The 21672-nt window shown below is 35.5% G+C and overlaps 1 protein-coding gene across 1 annotated transcript in view; it reads right to left on the bottom strand.

Moving 5' to 3' along the window:
• The window catches only part of LOC136034996 (vesicle-fusing ATPase 1-like), a 267443-nt gene that overhangs the window by 46993 nt on the left and 198778 nt on the right, over positions 1 to 21672 (bottom strand). The window contains exon 11 of the mRNA XM_065716566.1: positions 146 to 436. Coding sequence (XP_065572638.1) covers positions 146 to 436 — 291 coding nt within the window. The remainder of the gene's footprint in view (positions 1 to 145; positions 437 to 21672) is intronic.

Here is a 21672-nt window from a genome sequence, read left to right as displayed (position 1 = left end):
CGGCTATAAGATGTGCGTAACAAAAAAGGGTCAAAGAAACCAGTAAGGACGAGGAAGAAATGACTTCTAAATCATGTGTAAATAAATTAAACTCATTTTGTCCTTTAAAAATTGTCTCACCAATTCTCAGTTTGATCTAATTTACCTTTCTAATGGATAAACATTTAGCAGTTTCACTGAATCCAACCATCTCTTCTGAAGTACAAACTTTAATAAATGGGAAATCAGAAACTTTGGCGATATGAGCAGCAAGTGCAGTTTTCCCGGCGTTGGGTGCACCCTCAAGAAGAACAGTAACAAGACCGGCTGTACAAGGACTTTTGGCTTGGTTGATTAGAAGCTTCCCTTGATCAATTATGTGGCGGACATGATCACCCCATATAGTTATACCTCTGTTTTGATATTGGTCGATCAGCTCAGAAGTTGGTCCGAATGCCTGAAACAAGTAAAAAAAATAGTTAAATTGTTCAGCTACTTTAAATAAAGAAATCTAGAGAATGTTGCGAGAGATCTTTTTTGATATTTTTAAGGAATCAATATATAAGAAAATGAGCAACAAAAGTTGAGCAACAATTAAAGACGAGCTAACGCTATCAGAAACAATTGAACGTTAAATCGACAACTGAACTTTAAATCGTAACAATAGAACATTAAAAACGTTCTAACGCCGTTAGAACTAATAAAAACAAGAGGTAGCAATTCCAGATTTGTTAGCCCCATTTAATACAGCTCTTAGAGACGTACATGAGGTCACTCGAGCGGTATGGAGGCTGAGCTCAGCTTATTGTTACATTTGCTGTGGCCAGCCATTGCATCTTTTAAATCAGTTCTTCGATGTTCCGCATATGGTTTTGAAATGAAAAAAAAGAGATTAATATTGAATAAATATTTAGCAAGGAGAGACCATCCTTTACAAGCTATTAATCTAAAAAAAACTGATTTTAAAGCATACGAACATGGAGACATCAATATAGAAGAGCATGATCTAGCTGGGAATTGTTTATTAGATGGTGGTAATGCAGACGTAATGTGATTAAACACTTAATAGGTACTGAAGATATGTGGCTAATCTTATTCACATATTTGTTTAACTGCTTTTATAATTTTTGATTAACCTTAAACGTATTTTAGAGATACCCTATATGTTCACTGCAATAACATTAAGAAAACCTATTCTGGCCTGCCCCAATGACTAATAGAACAGTTGAGGATCAGAACAGAAAGAAGCATTAAAAGCGCGGATAAAAATGGCTGGTAAGAGAACAAGAGTACTATTACTGTCCATAAATACTACTACCGATTCATCTGCTTTCACCTGACTATACCGTCTAGTCTGGTCAAAGCCAAATATCAAACAAGAAACAAAGATGAGAATCAAAAGTGTCGTTGAAGTCCGAGTTCTCCTTAACGGCGATGAGACCTGGTCTACTACTGTTTTCGTCTTATGTGCCAGAAATATAGCCTAAAAAAATTTTTGTGACGAAACAAGGGATAAGATTGCATGAATTTGCATCTAATATCGAAACACTGTCATTTAAGAACAAAAGTCTCAATTCTCGTGAGCTCTCAGTAGGAGTCCAGGAGTGGTTTGGAGTCCAGGAGTGGTTTGGAGCTCTCAGTAGGAGTCCAGGAGTGGTTTGGAGTCCAGGAGTGGCTTCTCCACATATCAGCTTAACACCTATCATTTACACTCTTCAAGTTAGATCCCTCAATCTAAAGCATCCCTCAATTAAAGCATCCCTCAATCTTAGATCCCTCAATCTAAACCATCGCTCTAGATTGAGGGATAGCCTTGAACAGTACCTGTCAATGATACTTAACGCACTAGAAGAATTCATTACACTAGCTCATGAACGCTCAGACAGGAAGTAAGAATTAGGATTTCTCTCTAGGCTGGACCTCGATTAGGAGCGTTATTTTGAGTAAGTCAGTTCATCCGCAAGGCTAACTTTGTCAGTAAGGTTAATTACAATTTATAGCTAATTATACAGCTAATTTTACGAACAGAGTCCACAAGACCGAGACTTGTGCTGATAATTTTACAATATCCCAAGATTAACTTACGAAAAAGTCCCAAGGTTAGAAATAAATATTCAAGATGTTAAACACACCTTTTAAGATCCCAAACTCAGGACTAAATCCAGAAATTCCAAGTAGTGACAATCTTTCGCAAACACACTGCAGAAACAAATTGATAGGAAGATTCACCGGTGGATCTAGGGGGGCCAGGGAGCCATGGGCACCCAAGATTTCTTCTGGCGCCCTCTTTTTATGTTTTTCACTCTTTTTAGAATAAATTCGTCAATTTGGTCAATTATTGGCACCTTTGTCACATCCCCCAAGATGATTATACAGCTAATTTATGAACCGAGTCCACAAAACCCGCTCAAGACCGGGTTTCCTAGAGCAAGATGGTGTCTGCTCTCTCGAGCTGGCGCCAAGTCGGCAGGAGAATTAAGTAGTAAGTAACTAACCACTTGATGAACAAATTCTCAAAATTTTTATCTTTACTCTCTTGCTTGAGCAAGAAGAATGCTGAAGTGAATTCTAGAATTGATTTGCTAAAAATTAATTCACAATGAGAATTTACTAATATTGGGGTTTAGCTCGGACTAACGTGAGCCCATCGGATTTTCCATAGAATTTTCTGATTAAAAATATATATATTAAATTTCTGATTGGCTAGAATTATCAAAAGCTAAATCTCAGTATTATCAAAACCTCATCAAGAATCGGCCTTAAGGTATTTCAAAACATTATTCAGTTCTCCATATTCAGCAAATTTTTTTTCGACCATTTTTATGAGATGATTTTAAGAAATATTGTTGCAGTAGAAGGATGAGAGTCAATCAACCGCTATTTACGCTAAAATATTATAATAAACAAAGAAAAGAGAAGTGATCTAGGATAGATTAACTTCTGAAAAATTAAATAGAAAGATGAGTCACGTTTCTCTTAGGCCTCTTGTGAGCTTCCAGTTAAAACGTCATTTTATCGGATTTCGTTACAGCACCGAAACTGAGATGACGAAGTAAGAGGAAACGAAGATAACATGTGTGAAGACATGCAAGCGAGCGCATTTTAAGTGTAAAATCAATAAATATATTCCGACACGTATTATCGGAAAATGAACCTTCTCCGCATTATTTTTGCGAGGTTTAAGTCTGATTAACTAACCACGAATACCACAATAAAATGTCGCAATATTTAACCAAATGGATCCAAAAGTAAGAACTCATAAACCAAAAACATTTCAATATTAAGAACTGTAAATACACAAATAATATTTTACTGCCTTTGTAATAAGTTCTTCTCGTTTCTGTTTCGGGTCTAAGCTTAACAAAAAAAAAAAAAAAAAAAAAAAAAAAAAAAAAAAAAAAAAAAGTGAAAACATAGGTGTAGCCTATCTACTCTGTTTATGAGAACAATCTTTATGTATGTATGTATGTTAATTACCATCATGATAGCTACTTAGGTTCTATTTTCGCCAATACTTTCCTAGACATTGAGGCAGGTTTGTTTCTAAGATACAGAGCGACCACAATCGCAGTTTTTGTTTTATTTATGAATTTTAGGAAAACTTGGATTAAAATTCTTATTATACATTCAATTGAAAAACTAGTTGGTTTCATTCAATTGTTCAGTATTGTTGGCAAAAATACTGCAAGTCTACAGACAAAAATAAATGAGAAGCTGAAAGAAATGAAAGTGCATTATAACTTAGGGGGGGGGACTTGGGTCCCAAAAATATCTCAATTGGTTCATTTTAAGGGGTCAATAAAAAGAGGATACTAAGAGATCCCTCCCCCCAAAAAAAGAAGAAAAAAACTTAAGTACTGTTGCCAACTTTACAAGACAGCAAGCTGTAGGCTTTATTTAGAACTGGATTGAAAAATGTATTTAAAAATGTTTGCTTCTGATCCATATATTCCCTAGCAATCTGATGCTGAATTACCACTCTTTATTTTAATTAGCAAATTCCGTCTGAATGCGGAAACGCTGGGGCGTATATTCGTAAATAGTGCTACCATATTACGTACTCTAGAGGGCGCGACTACTGGAGAGATAGTATGTTTCAGTCAATTCATGATTTGAATTACAAAATAAATATCACATCCGAATTATTCATAGTTTAAGACTTAAAATCAAGGAACCAATAAATAAAATATACCAATACAAAACTAGTGATTCTGCGTAGCAACAAAAAAAAGAAGAAAAAAAGATAATATCAGATTCAAGGAAAAGGTCGAAGCTTGCCATTTGGAGTTGTGGATCAGGTTTACGAGAGAACTGAAGGGTGCCCACATTCGACAAAGCGTAGACCAAGCCCACCATAGCACTTTTGTTAGCGCTACTCATAGCAGATTTTGCACCACAGATAGCCCACTTACACCACGATCGCCACCTAGTGCAAATGATTTTTGAGAATGGTATCCCTTCAAAGCAGCTGAGTGACTCCCTGATTCTGCAAATGATTTATGAAGACACTTTAAGCAAATGTCTTGCTTTCTGAGGGGTTGGTAGGATTCATACGTAGGATTCTTCTCATTCGCTCCTATTCCAATTTTGTATGTTAACATTATTCTTATTAGATGGCTTTTCAGTTGCTTTCTTTCTAAAGTAATCCTTTCGAGACAAAATTACGGGAAAATTGATCTCTTCAACCTGACTCGAATTTAGCCGTCTCACACTCCCAAAAGATGAAAGAAAACAAATATCAATTGCATTATTTAGTTAAGTACATCAGACTTTAAGACTCAAGTTCCAACCCCTTAAATTTGAAGAGGGCCAGAGCCTTTGTTATCTCCTAAGCTGCTCCTGTTGCTGGATAAGGTATAGTACAGAGTATATTTCAAAAGATTCCGGTTCAAACGAATTTTTGTCATATAACTGCCTCGTACGAGGGAAATTCATAAAACTAATTTACGTTTTGGGAAAAAAGAATATGATACCAATTGCTATGATAGAATAAACGAAATATAAAACGAATATCAATTAAAATTAATAAATGAAACAAAAATAAATATATGAGATGCTGCTTTGGATGAGTAGATGGAACCTATAAGGTCTAAACATTAAATCCAAACATTAAAATGAAAAGTCAGCTCTTATCCCAAATAAAGCCGTGACCAACTGCCTTTTTTACTCATCAAAATCCAGAGCGTCATTTGGGTAGTTATTTATCATAATCTGAATCAATCAGACAAGAGTCATTAATGTGATAAGCATTAAATTTTTATCAGCAATTTTTTTTGCAAATTTGGTTCAAAATCATATTAAATAAACTGGTAAATGATTTATATGTTCATCGCTCATTAAATTGTCATAAAAAATATACAAATACAAAAAACATAAAAACAAAAAGACTATAGCTCAGGTTCAGAATCAGACCAAACGATTGATAAAAATTTTTCCTCTGCTAAATCTTCTTTCCTCTTATTTTTGTGTTCTGTATTATTTGGATTCAAAATCTGCCTCTTACGGCTATTACAGCCTATCTTTTCCATAGCTTTTCCGACAGAAATTTGTTCTCTGGGCTCTAGATTTGTAAGAAGGCACGAACCAACAATTTCTGGTAAAAGACACTCTTTCCAGACGCTCGGGAATACTCGGGCCCAATTCTCTCTATTGCAGTCAACTATAAGGACTTACCATTCCTTCATGTTGTTATAAGCAAGAATGCAAAATTTCTTTTAATTTTCTTGATTTTCATTATCTTTGAAAAGGCCTTCCGTTCGAGCTGCATCAATTATGGTATGGTTTTCTGGAAGACTGTGGACAGTCTTGCCCTTTTTTTGGTGTCTAATCTGATAAAATCCCGTCTAATGAAGTACCAAGAAACTGGCGGGTGGAGTGAACCAAAAAACCAATATCTCCACCTTTCGTAATTTGCGCGCCAATTGTTTCCTCACATGCTGTTAAAGCGAGGATTCTAACCGACTACCTTTCAGCATGATCACGGCCTCCATTTCTAATATCTTTCACAATTAGTGCAGTTTTAGTTGATTGTTGGAGTGTAGCTATTCTGTGGAAATACGTGCTAGTTATTCTATTGCTTCTTTCGTATATCCAGTTTTCATTAGAAGATTGGCCTTTGGTTCTCTAGTACAGTTCTTTTAAAGCGGTTTCACTGCTCTTTAGATGGAATTCCTCAAATGTAACCATAGCTATTTTTAGCTCCTCTTCTTTCATTAGAGGCCTACTGCAGCTCGGTCCATAATCAGAGTTACCCAGAGAGAGTTATTTGTTGCATTTCCTTTTGGCCTTGAATCTACCTCCAATCAAACAGTTCGTGGTAACGAACTGTAGTAAGGAGCGACCTGGCTCAATAGTAACCGAAACTACACAGAACAGAATTTTGATACCAATAGTTAAATCAAAAGAGTCACATTTTAATGCTAATTTTAAATATATAAGTTTCATCAATATTAGTCTTACCCATCAAAAGTTACGAGCCTGAGAAAATTTGCCTTATTTTAGAAAATAGGGGGAAACACACCCTAAAAGTCATAGAATCTTAACGAAAATCACACCATCAGGTTAAGCGTATAAGAGAATCCTACTGTACAAGTTTCAAGTTTCTATTTACAAAAATGTGGAATTTTCTATTTTTTGCCAGAAGACAGATCACGGATATTTTTATATGATAAGTTTACAGATATATTTATTTGTTTGTTTGTTTTTGTCCCTGGGGTGAACGTATTGACCCATTGGTAATAGAATGTCGCAAAAGGGCTCATTCTAACTATAATTAAAAGTTCTAGTGCCCTTTTTAAGTGACTCAAAAAACTGGAGGGTGCCTAGGCCCCCTCCTACGCACATTTTCCCCCAAAGTCACCGGCTATCTCAAAATTTTGAGATAGCCAGTCTGTTCAGCGTAGTCGAAAACCTAAAAACTGTATCTTTGGGGACGACTTAATCCCCCACAGTCCCCGGGGGCGAGGCAGCAAGTTACAAACTTTGACCATTGTTTACATATAGTAATGGTTATTATGAAGTATACGGACGTTTTCAGGGGACTTCCCCACGTGGGGTGGGTCGGAGGGAGGGGCTTACGCAGAAGGATCTTTCCATGGAGGAATTTACCATGAGGGAAGAGAATTTCCATAAAGGGGACGCACGATTCTCTAGCATTATTAAAAAAAAACAATGAGAAAATAAATAATTTTTTTCTCAGCTGGAAGTAATGAGCAACATCAAACAGTAGCTTTGATACCAATAGCTACATCAAAAGAATCGAATTTTAATGCTGATTTTAAATATATAAGTTTCATCAAGTTTAGTCTTACCCATCGAAAGTTACGAGCCTCAGAAAATTTGCGTTATTTTAGAAAATAGGGGGAAACACACCCTAACAGTCATAGAATCTTAAAGAAAATCACACCATCAGATTCAGCGTATCAGAGAACCCTACTGTAGAAGTTTCAAGCTCCTATCTACAAAAATGTGGAATTTTGTATTTTTTGCCAGACGGCAGATCACGGATGCGTGTTTATTGTTTTTTTTTTCCTAGGGGTGATCGTATCGACCCAGTTGTCCTAGAATGCAGCGAGAGGGCTCATTCTAACGGAAATGAAAAGTTCTAGTGCCCTTTTTAAATGACCAAAAGATTGGAGGGCACCTAGGCCCCCTCCCACGCTAATTATTTTCCCAAAGTCAACGGATTTGTTGACATTTCCGAGTCAAAAAATTCTGAGACAGCCATTTTATTCAGCGTAGTCGAAAAACCTTATAACTATGTCTTTGGGGATGACTTACTCCCCCACAGTCCCCGTGGGAGGGGCTACAAGTTACAAACTTTGACCAGTGCTTACATATAGTAATGGTTATTGGGAAGTGTACAGGCGTTTTCAGGAGAATTTTTTGGTTGGGGGGAGGGGTTGAGAGGAGGGGGATATGCTGGGGGAACTTTCCATCGAGGAATTTGTCATGGGGGAAGAAAATTTCCATGAAGGGAGCGCAGGATTTAGTAGCATTACTTAAAAAAACAATGAAAAAAATAAATATGAAAAAATTTTTTTCAGCTGGAAGTAAGGAGCAGCATTAAAACTTAAAACGAACAGAAATTATTACCCATATGAGGGGTTCGCCTCCTCTTAATACCTCTCTCTTTATGCTAAAGTATTCTTAATAATTTTAACTATTTATTCTACGGCTTTTGTGATTCAGGGGTCATTCTGAATGAATTGGGACAAAACTTAAGCTTTAGTGGAAAGAGCGAGGTACTGACGAGGGGGCGAACCCCCTCAAATATGTAACAAAAACATGAATAAAAAAGTTCTTTACGTAAGCTAATTTATAAGTTACGTATATCTTTTACTAATAAAAAGATTCGTAAAAAACTAAAAGTTCTAGTTGGCTTTTTAATTAACCGAAAATCGGAAGGCAACTAGGCTTCCTCCCCCGCTCTTTTTTCCTCAAAATCATTCGATCAAAATTATGAGAAAGCCATTTAGCCAAAAAAAAAAAAAAAATATGCAAATTTCGTTTTTATTATTCCTCTGCGGAGAGCCAAAATCAAAACATGCATTGACTCAAAAATGTTCAGAAATTAAAAAAAAAAAAAAAACAAGCTTTTTAACTGAAAGTAAGGAGCGACATTAAAACTTTAAACGAACAGAAATTACTTCGTATATGAAAGGGGCTGCTTCCTCATCAACGCCCCGCTCTTTACGCTAAAGGTTTTTACTGTTTTAAAAAGAAGAGTTGGGAGAAAGAGTCAAACTTTAGCGTAAAGAGCGGGGCGTACACGCAGAAGCAGCCCCTTTCATATACGAAGTAATTTCTGTTCGTTTCAAGTTTTAATGTCGCCACTGACTTTCAGTTAAATTGAAGCTTTAGTGTAAAGAACGAAGTATTGACAAGGGGTCGAAACCCCTCATATACGTAATTAAAACACACAAATATAGAAGTTCGTTCCGCACGTTAAGTTGTAAGGTAAGTTTGTTTATTACTATCAAAAACGTGCGTAAAAAAATCTAGTTGCATTTTTAAGTAGCTATAAGTTGGAGGGCAACTAGGTCTCCTCCCCCACCTCATTTTTTTTACTAAAATCGTCCGATCAAACTATGAGAAAGCCTTTTAGCGAAAAAAAAAAAATGCAAATATCGTTTTAATTATCATGTGCGGTGAGCCAAAATCAAAATCAATTCAAAAGCGTTCAGAAAATTAGAAGCTGCATAAATCCAATTTTAGAACTTTATGATTATAAGGTACCACCTGATGAACTTGTACATGATGTTAGATCTGTTGCTGTTACTGTTTTTAGATTGAGGACAGGTCATACCAAAACCCGTTCAGTTTTACATAAGTGGGGGAGAGTTAACTCGCCCTTGCGTGTTTATTTATTTGTTTTTTTTTTTGTTTTTTTTCCCAGGGGTGATCGTATCGACCCAGTTGTCCTAGAATGTAGCGAGAGGCCTCATTCTAACGAAAATGAAAAGTTCTAGTGCCCTTTTTAAGTGGCCAAAAAACGAACAGAAATTATTACCCATATGAGGGGTTCACCTCCTCTTAATACCTCTCTCTTTATGCTAAAGTATTCTTAGTAATTTTAACTATTTATTCTACGGCTTTTGTGATTCAGGGGTCATTCTTAATGAATTGGGACAAAACTTAAGCTTTAGTGGAAAGAGCGAGGTACTGACGAGGGGGCGAACCCCCTCAAATATGTAATAAAAAATGAGAATACAAAAGTTCTTTACGTAAAATAATTTATAAGTTACGTATATCTTTTACTAATAAAAAGATTCGTAAAAAACTAAAAGTTCTAGTTGGCTTTTTAATTAACCAAAAATTCGGAGGGCAACTAGGCTTCCTCCCCCGCTCTTTTTTCCTCAAAATCATTCGATCAAAATTATGAGAAAGCCATTTAGCCAAAAAAAAAAAAAAAAAAAAAAAAAAAAAAAAAAAAAAAAAATGCAAATTTCGTTTTAATTATTCCTCTGCGGAGAGCCAAAATCAAAACATGCATTGACTCAAAAACGTTCAGAAATTAAATAAAAAAACAAGCTTTTTAACTGAAAGTAAGGAGCGACATTAAAACTTTAAACGAACAGAAATTACTTCGTATATGAAAGGGGCTGCTTCCTCATCAACGCCCCGCTCTTTACGCTAAAGGTTTTTACTGTTTTAAAAAGAAGAGTTGAGAGAAAGAGTCAAACTTTAGCGTAAAGAGCGGGGCGTACATGAGGAAGCAGCCCCTTTCATATACGAAGTAATTTCTGTTCGTTTCAAGTTTTAATGTCGCTACTGACTTTCAGTTAATTTGAAGCTTTAGTGTAAAGAACGAAGTATTGACAAGGGGTCGAAACTCCTCATATACATAATTAAAACACACAATTATAGAAGTTCATTCCGCACGTTAAGTTGTAAGGTAAGTTTGTTTATTACTAACAAAAACGTGCGTAAAAAAATCTAGTTGCATTTTTAAGTAGCTATAAGTTGGAGGGCAACTAGGTCTCCTCCCCCACCTCTTTTTTTTTACTAAAATCGTCCGATCAACCTATATGAAAGCCATTTAGCAAAAAAAAAAAAAAAAAACAAAAAAAAAAAAAAAAAAAAAATGCAAATTTCGTATTAATTATTCATGTGCGGTGAGCCAAAATCAAAATCAATTCAAAAGCGTTCAGTAAATTAGAAGCTGCATAAATCCAATTTTAGAACTTTACACCTGATGAACTTGTGCATGATGTTAGATCTGTTGCTGTTGCTGTTTTTAGATTGAGGACAGGTCATACCAAAACCCGTTCAGTTTTACATAAGTGGGAGAGAGTCAACTCGCCCTTCTGTGATATTTATAATGAGTATGATGATGTTAGGCATATTCTCATGAAGTGCACAAAATATGAAGCACAAAGAAATTTGTTTAGAAACCAAATTATAAAGTATTTTGGCGCTTTTACAATGAGAGCAATCCTAGGTCAGGCTAAGTCCCCTAAGTGGGTCCATAGAAAGACTATGCTGTTGTTGACTAATTATATAAAGAGTTGTAATCTGCATAACATTCTCTGATTTATTTATTATTTTTTTTTTAATGTATTGACTTTTATATTCATTGTATTGACCTTTCTATTTCGTATTAATGTTTCTATTTATAGATGTTTTATTTGTAGTAACTGCATTAACTTCTATCTTTATTGTATTGACTTTTTTACCTATTTATTTATTCTGGTATTTTAGCTTGATTTAAATCTGAGTATGTTTCTTTTCACAGATATTTTAAGCAATATTAGAAGAATAGAGGTGTGATATACATACTAGTTCCAGTGATTTAAGCAAGAACACTCTGTACAACGTCCTAGAACTCTCCCAAGATATCTTAAGTGTTGACGTGGCATGTGCCAAAATTTTATTTGTGTGTTTTTAAAAGTGACGTGGCTTCATAAGCCCAAATTTCAAAAGAGAATCGAACGTATACGAGCGGTTGATTCGCTCAAACGTCAACTAAACAACAACAACAACGTTCAGAAATTAAATTAAAAAAAAACAAGTTTTTTAACTGCAAGTAAGGAGCGAAATTAAAACTTAAAACGAACAGAAATTATTCCGTATATGAAAGGGGTTTTCCCTTCCTCAACGTCCCGCTCTTTACGCTAAAGTTTGACTCTTTGTCACAACTCTAATTTTTAAAACAATAAAAAAATCAATGCCGCTCCTTACTTGCAGTTAAAAAAAACTTGTTTTTAAAAATTGCGGAGATAACTTTTCTAATTATCGGCCGTACTCTCCTCTTCTGAATTTTTTTTTCTTTTTTTATTACTCCCCGTAAGTAAGTCTTTGTACAATCTCTCTTTTTCGAAACTTTGCGTGTGCACCTTTTTTCATTTTCACTAGATTATATAGATACAAAGTATAATTTTTAGTAACATGATCTACACACTCTTCTTTTTCAATTAGAGGACCGTATGAGACTTTCTGTTTCATTTCGTATGTACAAAAAAAAACAGAAATTGTCAAGAATATATGAGAAAATATCTTGTACAAACATAAAAAAGAAAAGCGGTTTAGAACGCCCAATCAGCTGGGTATCACCAAAGCTTCAGGACCTAACACGTTTTCTAGTATCATCCTTCAAAGATGCGAAAGGTGTGAAAGATTATGAAATTTTCAATTTCAATGACTTTCAATTGACTCAATGAGACTTTCTGTTTTAATTCATATGAAACACTCGAGTCTCCGTCTCCAATAAAACGGTGGTATAAAGAATAGTGTAATTATCAAGAACCATTTATGTATAAAAACGGGGAGAGGGGACTGAAAAAGTAACTGAGTTCTTGAGTGAATCTAATTAGTTCTTGTTGTTATTAGTTTTAATGTCGCTCCTTACTTTCAGGTAAAAAACTTATTTTTTTCCTGAATTTATAACAAGAGGAATAACTATCATCTAGTTTTTTTTTTGCTTCAGATAGGTTTTACGTTAGAAGCAGTTGCAAAGACTCGTTAGAAGACTTTCTCTCAAATCATTTTTTTAAAACAGTGAAAAACTTTAGCATAAAGAGCGGGGCGTTGAGGAGGGAACAACCCCTTTCATATACGGAGCAATTTCTGTTCGTTTTAAGTTTCTATGCCGCTCCTTACTTTCAGTTAAAAAACTTGTTTTTTTATTTAATTTCTAAACGTTTTTGAATTAATGCATGTTTTGATTTTGGCTCTCCGCACATGAATACTTAGAACGAAATTTGCATACTTTTAATTTCTTACGAACGTTTTTATAAATAAAAAATCGACGTAACTTCCGAATTAACTTTCGTAACGAACTTCTATATTCGTATATTTTTATTACGTATATGAGGGGGTTTGCCCCCTCTTTAATACCTTGCTCTTTGCACTAAAGCTTAAATTTTGTCCCAATTCTTTAAGAATATTTAAGAATATTAATAATTCTTTAACAATACTTTAGAGTAAAGAGCAGGTATTTAGGAGGAGATGACCCCTCATATACGTAATAATTTCCGTTCATTTTGTTTTAATGCTGCTCCTTACTTTAATGCTGCGCAAAAAATACGAAATTCCTCATTTTTGTAGATAGGAGCTTGAAAATTCTACAGTAGGGTTTTCTGATACGCTGAGTGCAATGGTGTAATTTTCATTAAGATTCTATTACTTTTAGGGGTGTTTCGCCCTATTTTCCAAAAATAAAGCAAATTTTCTCAGGCTCGTAGCTTATGATAAGTAAGACTAAATTTGATGAAACTTCTACATTTTAAATCAGCATAAAAATCCGATTCTTTTGATGTATCTATTAGTATCAAAATTCCATTTTTTAAAGTTTCGTTTACCGAACTGTTTCGGTAACAAGTCACCGTTTACCGAACCACGAACTGTTTGATAACTAGATCTTCTTAAAAAAATGATTTTTTTTATCTAGGCCATCTGAATTGTAAATGTTGTTCACTCTTATTCAGAGGCAGACTGACCGCCGGTCTCCCTGCCACCTGGCAGGTGTGTCCTCAATAAAAATGGCACTTGAGCCTTAGGATAAAAAAAGAATTGCATGTAGCAACATATAAGTTATTATTATTTTTTTTTAAATTTATTTCATGGTTAGCATCATTGTTTTAATTAAATATATTGGCAGCTCTAGGTCTTGGTAGGGGGTGGTGGTGGTGGTGCTTTTATTTTATATTTTTACACTATTTTAGTGTACCTTCACCCCCGCTTCTACATTTTTAGAGGCAGCAGCACTACCAAGAGGTGTAGCAGTATTTTCATCTGATTATGACGCCTAAAACCACTACTGATGAAATAATAAACCATATTCATAATCTGAACAAAAACGGAATCCCCCCTCCCTATGGAAAACTCCTTCCGTGGACAATTTCATCATGAAGAATTTTTCTCAAGGATAATCCCCCCCTCCCACGGATGTATCTTTCAAACAATTCTAACCCAGCTGAAAAATTCCCCGGATAATATTCCCAGAACAGCTCTTAATGTAAAATTAAGTCGGCAAGGAGAAAGTAAGAAAAGAAAAACGTATAGGAACATATAGATTTTTTATTTTTATTTTACACCATGGTTATTACCCTCATTTTTGAATCAAATGCATTGTCGCTTCTAGGCTTTGGTAGGAGGGGAGACAGTACTTACATTCTATATTTTTACACTATTTTGGTGTACCTCCCTCCCCTGATTATGAGGCCTAAAACCACTACTTATTAAATACTAAACCGAATTCTTATCGTCACTTTTATCACTTCCCTACAAGAGTCTAAATTGTGAAAACTTAAAAACAATCCTAAAGAAATAAACACAAGAAATCTAGAATTTTCAGTCCGGCCAATTAATTTTAAAAGTTTTTTTTTAATTTACGGTATTTTTGTTTTTTTAAGTTTTGAATTTTTTTTACGCTCCAGGCTTTTTAAAAAAAAAGCTACCAGGTTTCACTTTAGATCTTTTTCTATTTCCTGGGAATTAAATCCGCATAAACAAACCGACCAAATTTTCGATCCTTTTTCAAATATCCCTTGTGCAAAAAAGTTATTTTGCTGACATTTTGGGTCAGAGAGGAAGATGTCTTTTCATAACATAGGAAAATTAACATTGCAATGGATTTGGGGCGATTTACTTTAAGATAAACCTTGTTATATCACCTAGGGAACATTCTATTTCTAGGCATAATAAAAGGTGGTATATATCGTCTAATATATAATTAATTCTAATGAATTCCTGTCACAGAATCAACGATAATGGCTAACGGAAGCAATCCGACCCCCATTATTAGCATATTACTTACACCAGTTCATATACACCAGCAATAGTTAAGACTATATAATATTCGGCAATTTAAATTAGCCAGCCACCCAAAAAGTATCATTTAGCGACTCTCCGCACGGCTGTAATCAGTACTATAACACGCTATTTCAAACGCGCCTTTAATTATAAAGTTCACACCAAAAAAATATATTTATACAAAATCTATTAAGTTAAATGTTACCCATTAAGATGTACAAGCCTTCGAAAATTGCCTGATTTTCGAAAGAGGGGAAACACCCCGAAAAGGCAAATCTTGATGAAAAACACACTATTAGATTCAGCATATCAAAGAGTCCTGCTGAAAACTTTGAACCTCCTATCTACAAAAACGCGGAATTTTGCAACCGCCCCTAAAAAAAGACCACGGATGCGTGTTTTTTCTTTTTTTTTCCTGAGGGGATTGTATCGAACCGATAGTCCTAGAATATCAGGAGAGAGCTCACTCGAACGGAAATTAAAAGTTCTCGGGGCCTTTTTAGTAACCAAAAAGATTGTGACAGGCAAAAGTAGCAGCTCCGAAGTTTATACCACCGATCCTTCCATAAAAACCTTATATCATGAAAAGAGAAATCACCAATGCAACAGCACAAACACAAAAAAAAAGAGACAGAAGGAGAAAAGGAAGACTGTTTTTCTAAATTAGTGATTAATATAGACCAGCACTTGAATGAGGCCTTAACCCTACTCATCCATACAATCACATAGGTCAAACAGCATAGCCATACACAATCAACCATAAAGAATAATCCATGGACAGGCAGTCATGTCGTCAATAAGTATAAGTCGTCATTTACCAAACAAAAGACAAAATAATATAGACAAATAATTCAGAGGCAACAACCCAACGCAAGGGCTCATCAGGAGAATACACTGGCCTATATAGGGTTTCGCCAATCTAAATTCTCTACCCAGCACAGTGTTGTGGCTACCACAGAATATCCATGGCATCCCCGCGTCAGGTATCACCCCCAAAATATATGCCTATGAAAGAAAAAAAAAAACAGCAAATGTAAAACAACCAAGTAAAACCAAAACAAGCTTATCCTGTTAATATATCCCTCTTTTTAGCAACAATAGGTAAACTAAATATTATAAATTTTACCAAATCACAAATATTAACACATTGCAAAAAACCTGAATGAACTAAACAATTATAGAATTCATCTTTACCATGTGGCTAATTTTAAAAAAAAATCCGCTCAATTAGAAACACAATTCAAAATAAATGGCGCTGCGACAACATTTCTCGAACCTCCGAAATTAGTTGAAAATTTCTTTAAGTATTTCTAGATAATTCTTTTGATATTTATTTAAAAGTTCGTTATAATGAAAACTAAATTTTTTAAATTGCCAAGTTAATTTATTTGCAGAAAAACCTCTTGATATCAATTTTTGGCTTAAGATTTTACATCTATTTTTAAAATCAATATAATTACTACAAATCCTTGCATAACGAAGTAACTGTGAGAAAAACGCTGAATATGTGATATTTGAGTGTATATTACTTTCAGGGAATGGGAAACTAATCACTTCAAAATCAAAATCATCCGTTTTATTATACATTTTAAAACTGAATTTATTATTATCACAAATATTAATATTTAAATCTAAGAAATGATCTTCATGACCAGCGCCATGACTAGGCTCAAGAATAAGCTCTGATGGATATATATTTTTAGAAATATCAATGAAATCCTTACAATTTAAGACCAAAATATCATCTAAATATCTTTTATTATTTGACAAAACATGTTTTAAATTAATTGGATTATTCTTATCCATCATATATTTATATTCTAGTTGACTTAAAAACAAGTCAGCTATAAATGGGCTGGCATTCCCCCCCATGAGAATTCCCACAATTTGCTTGTACAAATCACCCCCAAATCTTATATAAGTATTGTATAAAACAAATTCTAATAACTCAAAAATCATATCCAAGCTGTAACATCTCAAGTTAACTGTAGTATTAAAGCAATTTGTCCATATAGCTTTTTTATTATAAGTGTCTATTTTTAAGAACCTTTTACTAGATAAGAGGAAAGATTTCTTGATAACAGTTTTTAAATTATCAAACACTACATTAAGTGATAAATTAGTACACATTGTCGCAAAATCGAAAGACTCAATTCTTTTAGCTGAAACCATTGTTAAAGAATCTATCACCTGCAGTGAATTGTTATCAACGGTTAGCTTGCATAACTTACAGGCCTTGACCTGCGGGCTTCAGGGGAGGGGATATCAAACCCAGAAGCATAGATGTTTGACCTTTGGACTATTTTTAGCAAAATGACTATCTCTTATACGTTATAAATGGACAACTTGCATAACTTACAGCCCTTGACCTGCGGCCTTGAAGGAGGGGAGGTTATCTAACCCAGTAGCATAGTTATTTGACATTTGGGCTATATTTTGCACAAAATGGCTACTTCAAAATTTTGATTGAATACATTTCGGGAAGAAGGGCGTGGAGAGAGGAACCTAGTTGCCCTTCAATCACTTTGGACTCTTAGAAAAGCAATTAAAACTTTCAATTTCCAATCGAGTGAATCCCCCTCCAAAATTTATGTGACCACCCCTTCCATAAAAACCTTGTATGTCAACAATGAGCAACTTGCATAACTTACAGCCCTTGTCCTGGGGGCTATGGGTGATTTTGTCCACCCAGGAGGCATAGATATTTTCCTTAAGGACTATTTTGACCAAATTGGCTATTCAAAAATCTTGATCGGCATTTAGGGAAGAAAGAACGGGGGAGGGGGGGTGGTTGCCCTTCGATACTTTTTGACTCTTAGAAAGGGCACCAGAATAATTTTTCCGAATTAACACCCCCCCCCCCTCAACTCCCCCAAAGAGAGCAGATTCGTTCCAGTTATGTCAATCCCGTATCTAGGACTTGTGCTTATTTTTCCCACCAAGTTTCATCCCAATATCTCCACTCTAAGCGTTTTCCAAAATTTTCGGTTTCCCCCTCCAACTCCCCAAGTGTCACTGGATCTGGTCGGGATTTGAAATAAGAGCTCTGAGACACGAGGTCCTTCTAAATATCAAATTTCATTAAGATCCAATCACCCGTTCGTAAGTTAAAAATACCTCACTTTTTCTAATTTTTCCGAATTAACCGTCCTTTCACTCCCCCCCAGATGGTCGAATCGGGGAAGCGACTATTTCTAATTTAATCTGGTCCGGTCCCTGATAGGCCTGCCAACTTTAGCGATCGCTATATTGATCATCTAGTCACTCTATTCTAGTTATCCGTATCTAGTTTCGGATTTTTTTCATGTAGAAATTGGGGTGGTCCGGGATTCGAGCCTGAGACCTCTCGCACCCGAAGCGAGAATCATACCACTAGACCAGCAAGCCACAGTTAAGAGCAACAATCATTTACTTTATCGGCAAATAAAATTCTTCTCAACTACCTTGTTCGCTCGCTCCCTCCCAGATGGTCGAATCGGGGAAGCGACTATTACTAATTTTTTCTGGTCTGGTCCCTGATACACCTGTCAACTTTCATCGTCCTAGCTTATCTGGAAGTGCCCGAACTAGCAAAACCGGGACCGACAGACAGACAGACCGACGGACAGAAATTGCGATCGCTATATGTCACTTGGTAAATACCAAGTGCCATAAAAATAGTACTTCAACTTCGAACAACAAGTTCTCGAAACTTAACATATATGCTATTTCGACGACCTGAATACATACAGCAATTTTCTATTTTTCCTCTGCCTTCTCCCGAAGTAAAAATATGAGGTCCATTTGAGCCCCCCACCCCCCACCTTTCAAGACTCCCAGAAAGTTTCATATCAACCCCAAAGCAATTCCTGAAGCAGAGTGTATGTACAAACAATGAACAACTTGCATAATTCACTAATTTACGGCCTGAGCCCCAGGCCGTATCTATTGTACCTTTTGACTATTTTGAACAAATAGGCAATCCCAAAAGTTTGGTCAGATGCCTTGGGGCTGTAGCAAAGGTAGCAAAATAGGACATGGCAAGGGGTAAGCTACCCTCAAATCACTCCCAACTCTGGAAATGGGCACTAAAACCTTTGATTTCCAACTGAAGGTTTTAGTACCCTAAGTCATACTATACCCTTCAAAGTGATACTCCGAGTCCACTTGCCCCCAACCACAACACTACTTGGAAGTTTCAATTTAATACCATAAGGCATTCCCAAGTCATAGCCGAAACGCAAATTTGATATACTGGCAGCACATAATGGCTTATAATTTAACTAACTACTTGACAATGCACAAATTACAAATTCCCTAAGATCTTAGAACATAAAACCTTTCTTTAGCCTCTTCTCCCTCCTCCTAACACTAGACTTTCCACTTCAACTCCATCCACCAAGCCTTTCCGAGGATATTGCTTCGATAATCTGGATAAACATAGTGTCTTTTGGTCTGTCTCAGACCCTCCTCCCTAGTCAAAATTTAAAATCCACTTGATCCCCTTACCCTCCAATACTCAATGAAAGTTTCAACTCGATTCCATAAGCCATTTTGAAACATTGTAAACAACTTGAAAATCAGTTGCACATAATGCCCTTTGATTTACAAAGATACGCGTGTTGTTTCAGGAGTAGGCTTACACCCAGGGGAAACTATCAGAATCTTGACCTATTAAGAGCTAGCTTAAAATACAATTGACCAGGAATAACCAGTGTTTTGCCCAATCAACCCTCCATCTAACAAGATGCATGATTTTCTTGTGCCAGAGAGCGATCTCTGAAAGTTTCGAGGGAATCGAATATCCAGGATGAATTATACCCTTTTTGCTATCTGCTTCACAATCCGGGTGCAAATAATGGGTAACTTGCATAATTCACAGTCTTTATTCCAGGGGTTATGGGGTTCATGTCATCCTTCAAGGTATATTTATTGAACCTTTCGACTTTTTTGGACGAAAAATCAATCTTAAAATTTTAATTGGATGTCATGGGTTGTGGCAGGGGGCGGGTGGCAAAAAAGATACGGGAGAGGGTTGGCTGCCTTCCAATTACTTTCGAATCTTAAAAAAGGCAATAGAACTCTCAATTTCCAATTTCAAAGACCTATCCCCGTTCCAGAGATATAGCAGACCCAAAAAGAGTCAAGGAAGAGGGAAATGTTTTTATATTCATACCCTTAGTAGTTTAAGCCATATATCAACTAAAGATCTTAACCAAAAGCGGTTTATTGTAACAGCCTTTTCTTCTGAGAAGAAAAATGAACTTGTTATGTTTATCAATTTATTTTCACTATAATTTAGTACAATCCAAACATTTCCTCTAGGTTACACTGGATAAAAGAATTACATACAAGTTATAAGGGAGTTTCTTCGGAAAATGTATAAAACAGGGAAGCCGAAGACAATAAAAACAGGGATCATATATTCCAAGAGTGCCATAGAAGATTCAATTGCAAGAAAAACTGTCGAACACATAAACAAGGAACCACTGTTTAGCCAGTTTGATCTTAGAACTCATCTTTCAAACTTTGATCTTAGAACTGATATCAGCCTGCTCCTATATTTGAACCGTCCTTAGGCTGAATAAATTACCTCACTCCGAGTTTCTTAAATGTTTTACCAATTCCCTTAACTAACCTTTGACATTTTATGTTGTCCACTGAACTCTGTAATAACTATAGCATACAGGAAAATAGATTATAATTATACAAGTAAATCACAAAATCAATAAGAAAAATAACCAATATTGGGCTTCTAACAAAAAATATTGCGCTTCCCAGCTAAGATGTAAGACCAAGATTATAATAATATACGAATAATTGTAATAGCGTGTGGACCAAATCCGTAGTGTTTATGTAAATGCAATTGAATTCAAAAGCAATGATCACAAAAAAGGCCAAAGTACCAAGAACAGTGAAAATGTATAATTCTTTGAGCTGGTTAAACAAAAACTCACACAGCCATATGCCTTGCAATTTTTTTTTTAAATCACTAATTCCCATTTTAATGAAAAAGTCCTCAAAAAGCAGTCATGCAGTGTTTTGCAGTAGCGGGCAAAAAATTAATTAGAAAAAAACACGGAGGAAAATTTTGAAACAAGCAGAAGACAGATCTTAGAAAAATTGAGTGCAGAATGTACATCGCACCTGCAATGTACATTCTCATTGTCCAAACTCATACCTTGACTTTGATCTTAACATTTTCTCTCCTATGCATAAAAGGATTTAATGTGATTTGCAGATTTTGTGTTTTATCCTTTAAAAGAATAAAACAGGCAAGCCGGGAAACAATAGAAATAGGGAACATATATCCCTAAAAGTATCTGCCGGCTACTGTTGCACTGAGAATAAAAGGAAAAATAATCTGACAAATTTTTAAGAGACCATTGCGTTGTCACCCACTGTCTTAAGATATGAACTTGAGCTAATTGGAAAAGTAGAAAATACTGGCAAGATGTTTCCCACCATAATTGTTTAGGAAGTGTCCCGGGATTACATTGAAGAGATAATGTTTCATACGAATCATTAGAGGTACTGTGATGGTTAAAATATATCTAGCAAAATTTACAGCAAGAAAGAACAACACACATTGAACGGAGGTATCTTGTTATTCTGTTTTGGAAGTGACGAAGAGAGAAGGGATCAGAAATCTTCTTTTTCTTACCGTTAGGAGATAAAAAAAGAGATGTTAATAGATACATTCTCAAGTAGCGAAAAGGGCAGCGGCCGAGTCATTAAAACTTACTTACTGGTAAAACCTCGAAAAGAGCTGTAAGTGTAGACAAGGCCGACAAGGTTCTAGATGACAAATGCAGCTGGATCCACGGAGTAGTTTCGTTACCCACGGATGCTAAGGGCCTATGTTTTTTTGTTGAGAAAGTTTCATTTTTTTGTAGTTAAAAAAATCTTTTTCGTAATAATTTTATTTTTCTCAAGCCAGGGAGGGCAACGGCTAATCTC

This window comes from Artemia franciscana, chromosome 13 (assembly GCF_032884065.1).
Source record: "Artemia franciscana chromosome 13, ASM3288406v1, whole genome shotgun sequence".
Classification (NCBI taxonomy): domain Eukaryota; kingdom Metazoa; phylum Arthropoda; class Branchiopoda; order Anostraca; family Artemiidae; genus Artemia; species Artemia franciscana.
This window is presented reverse-complemented; position numbering and strand designations above follow the sequence as displayed.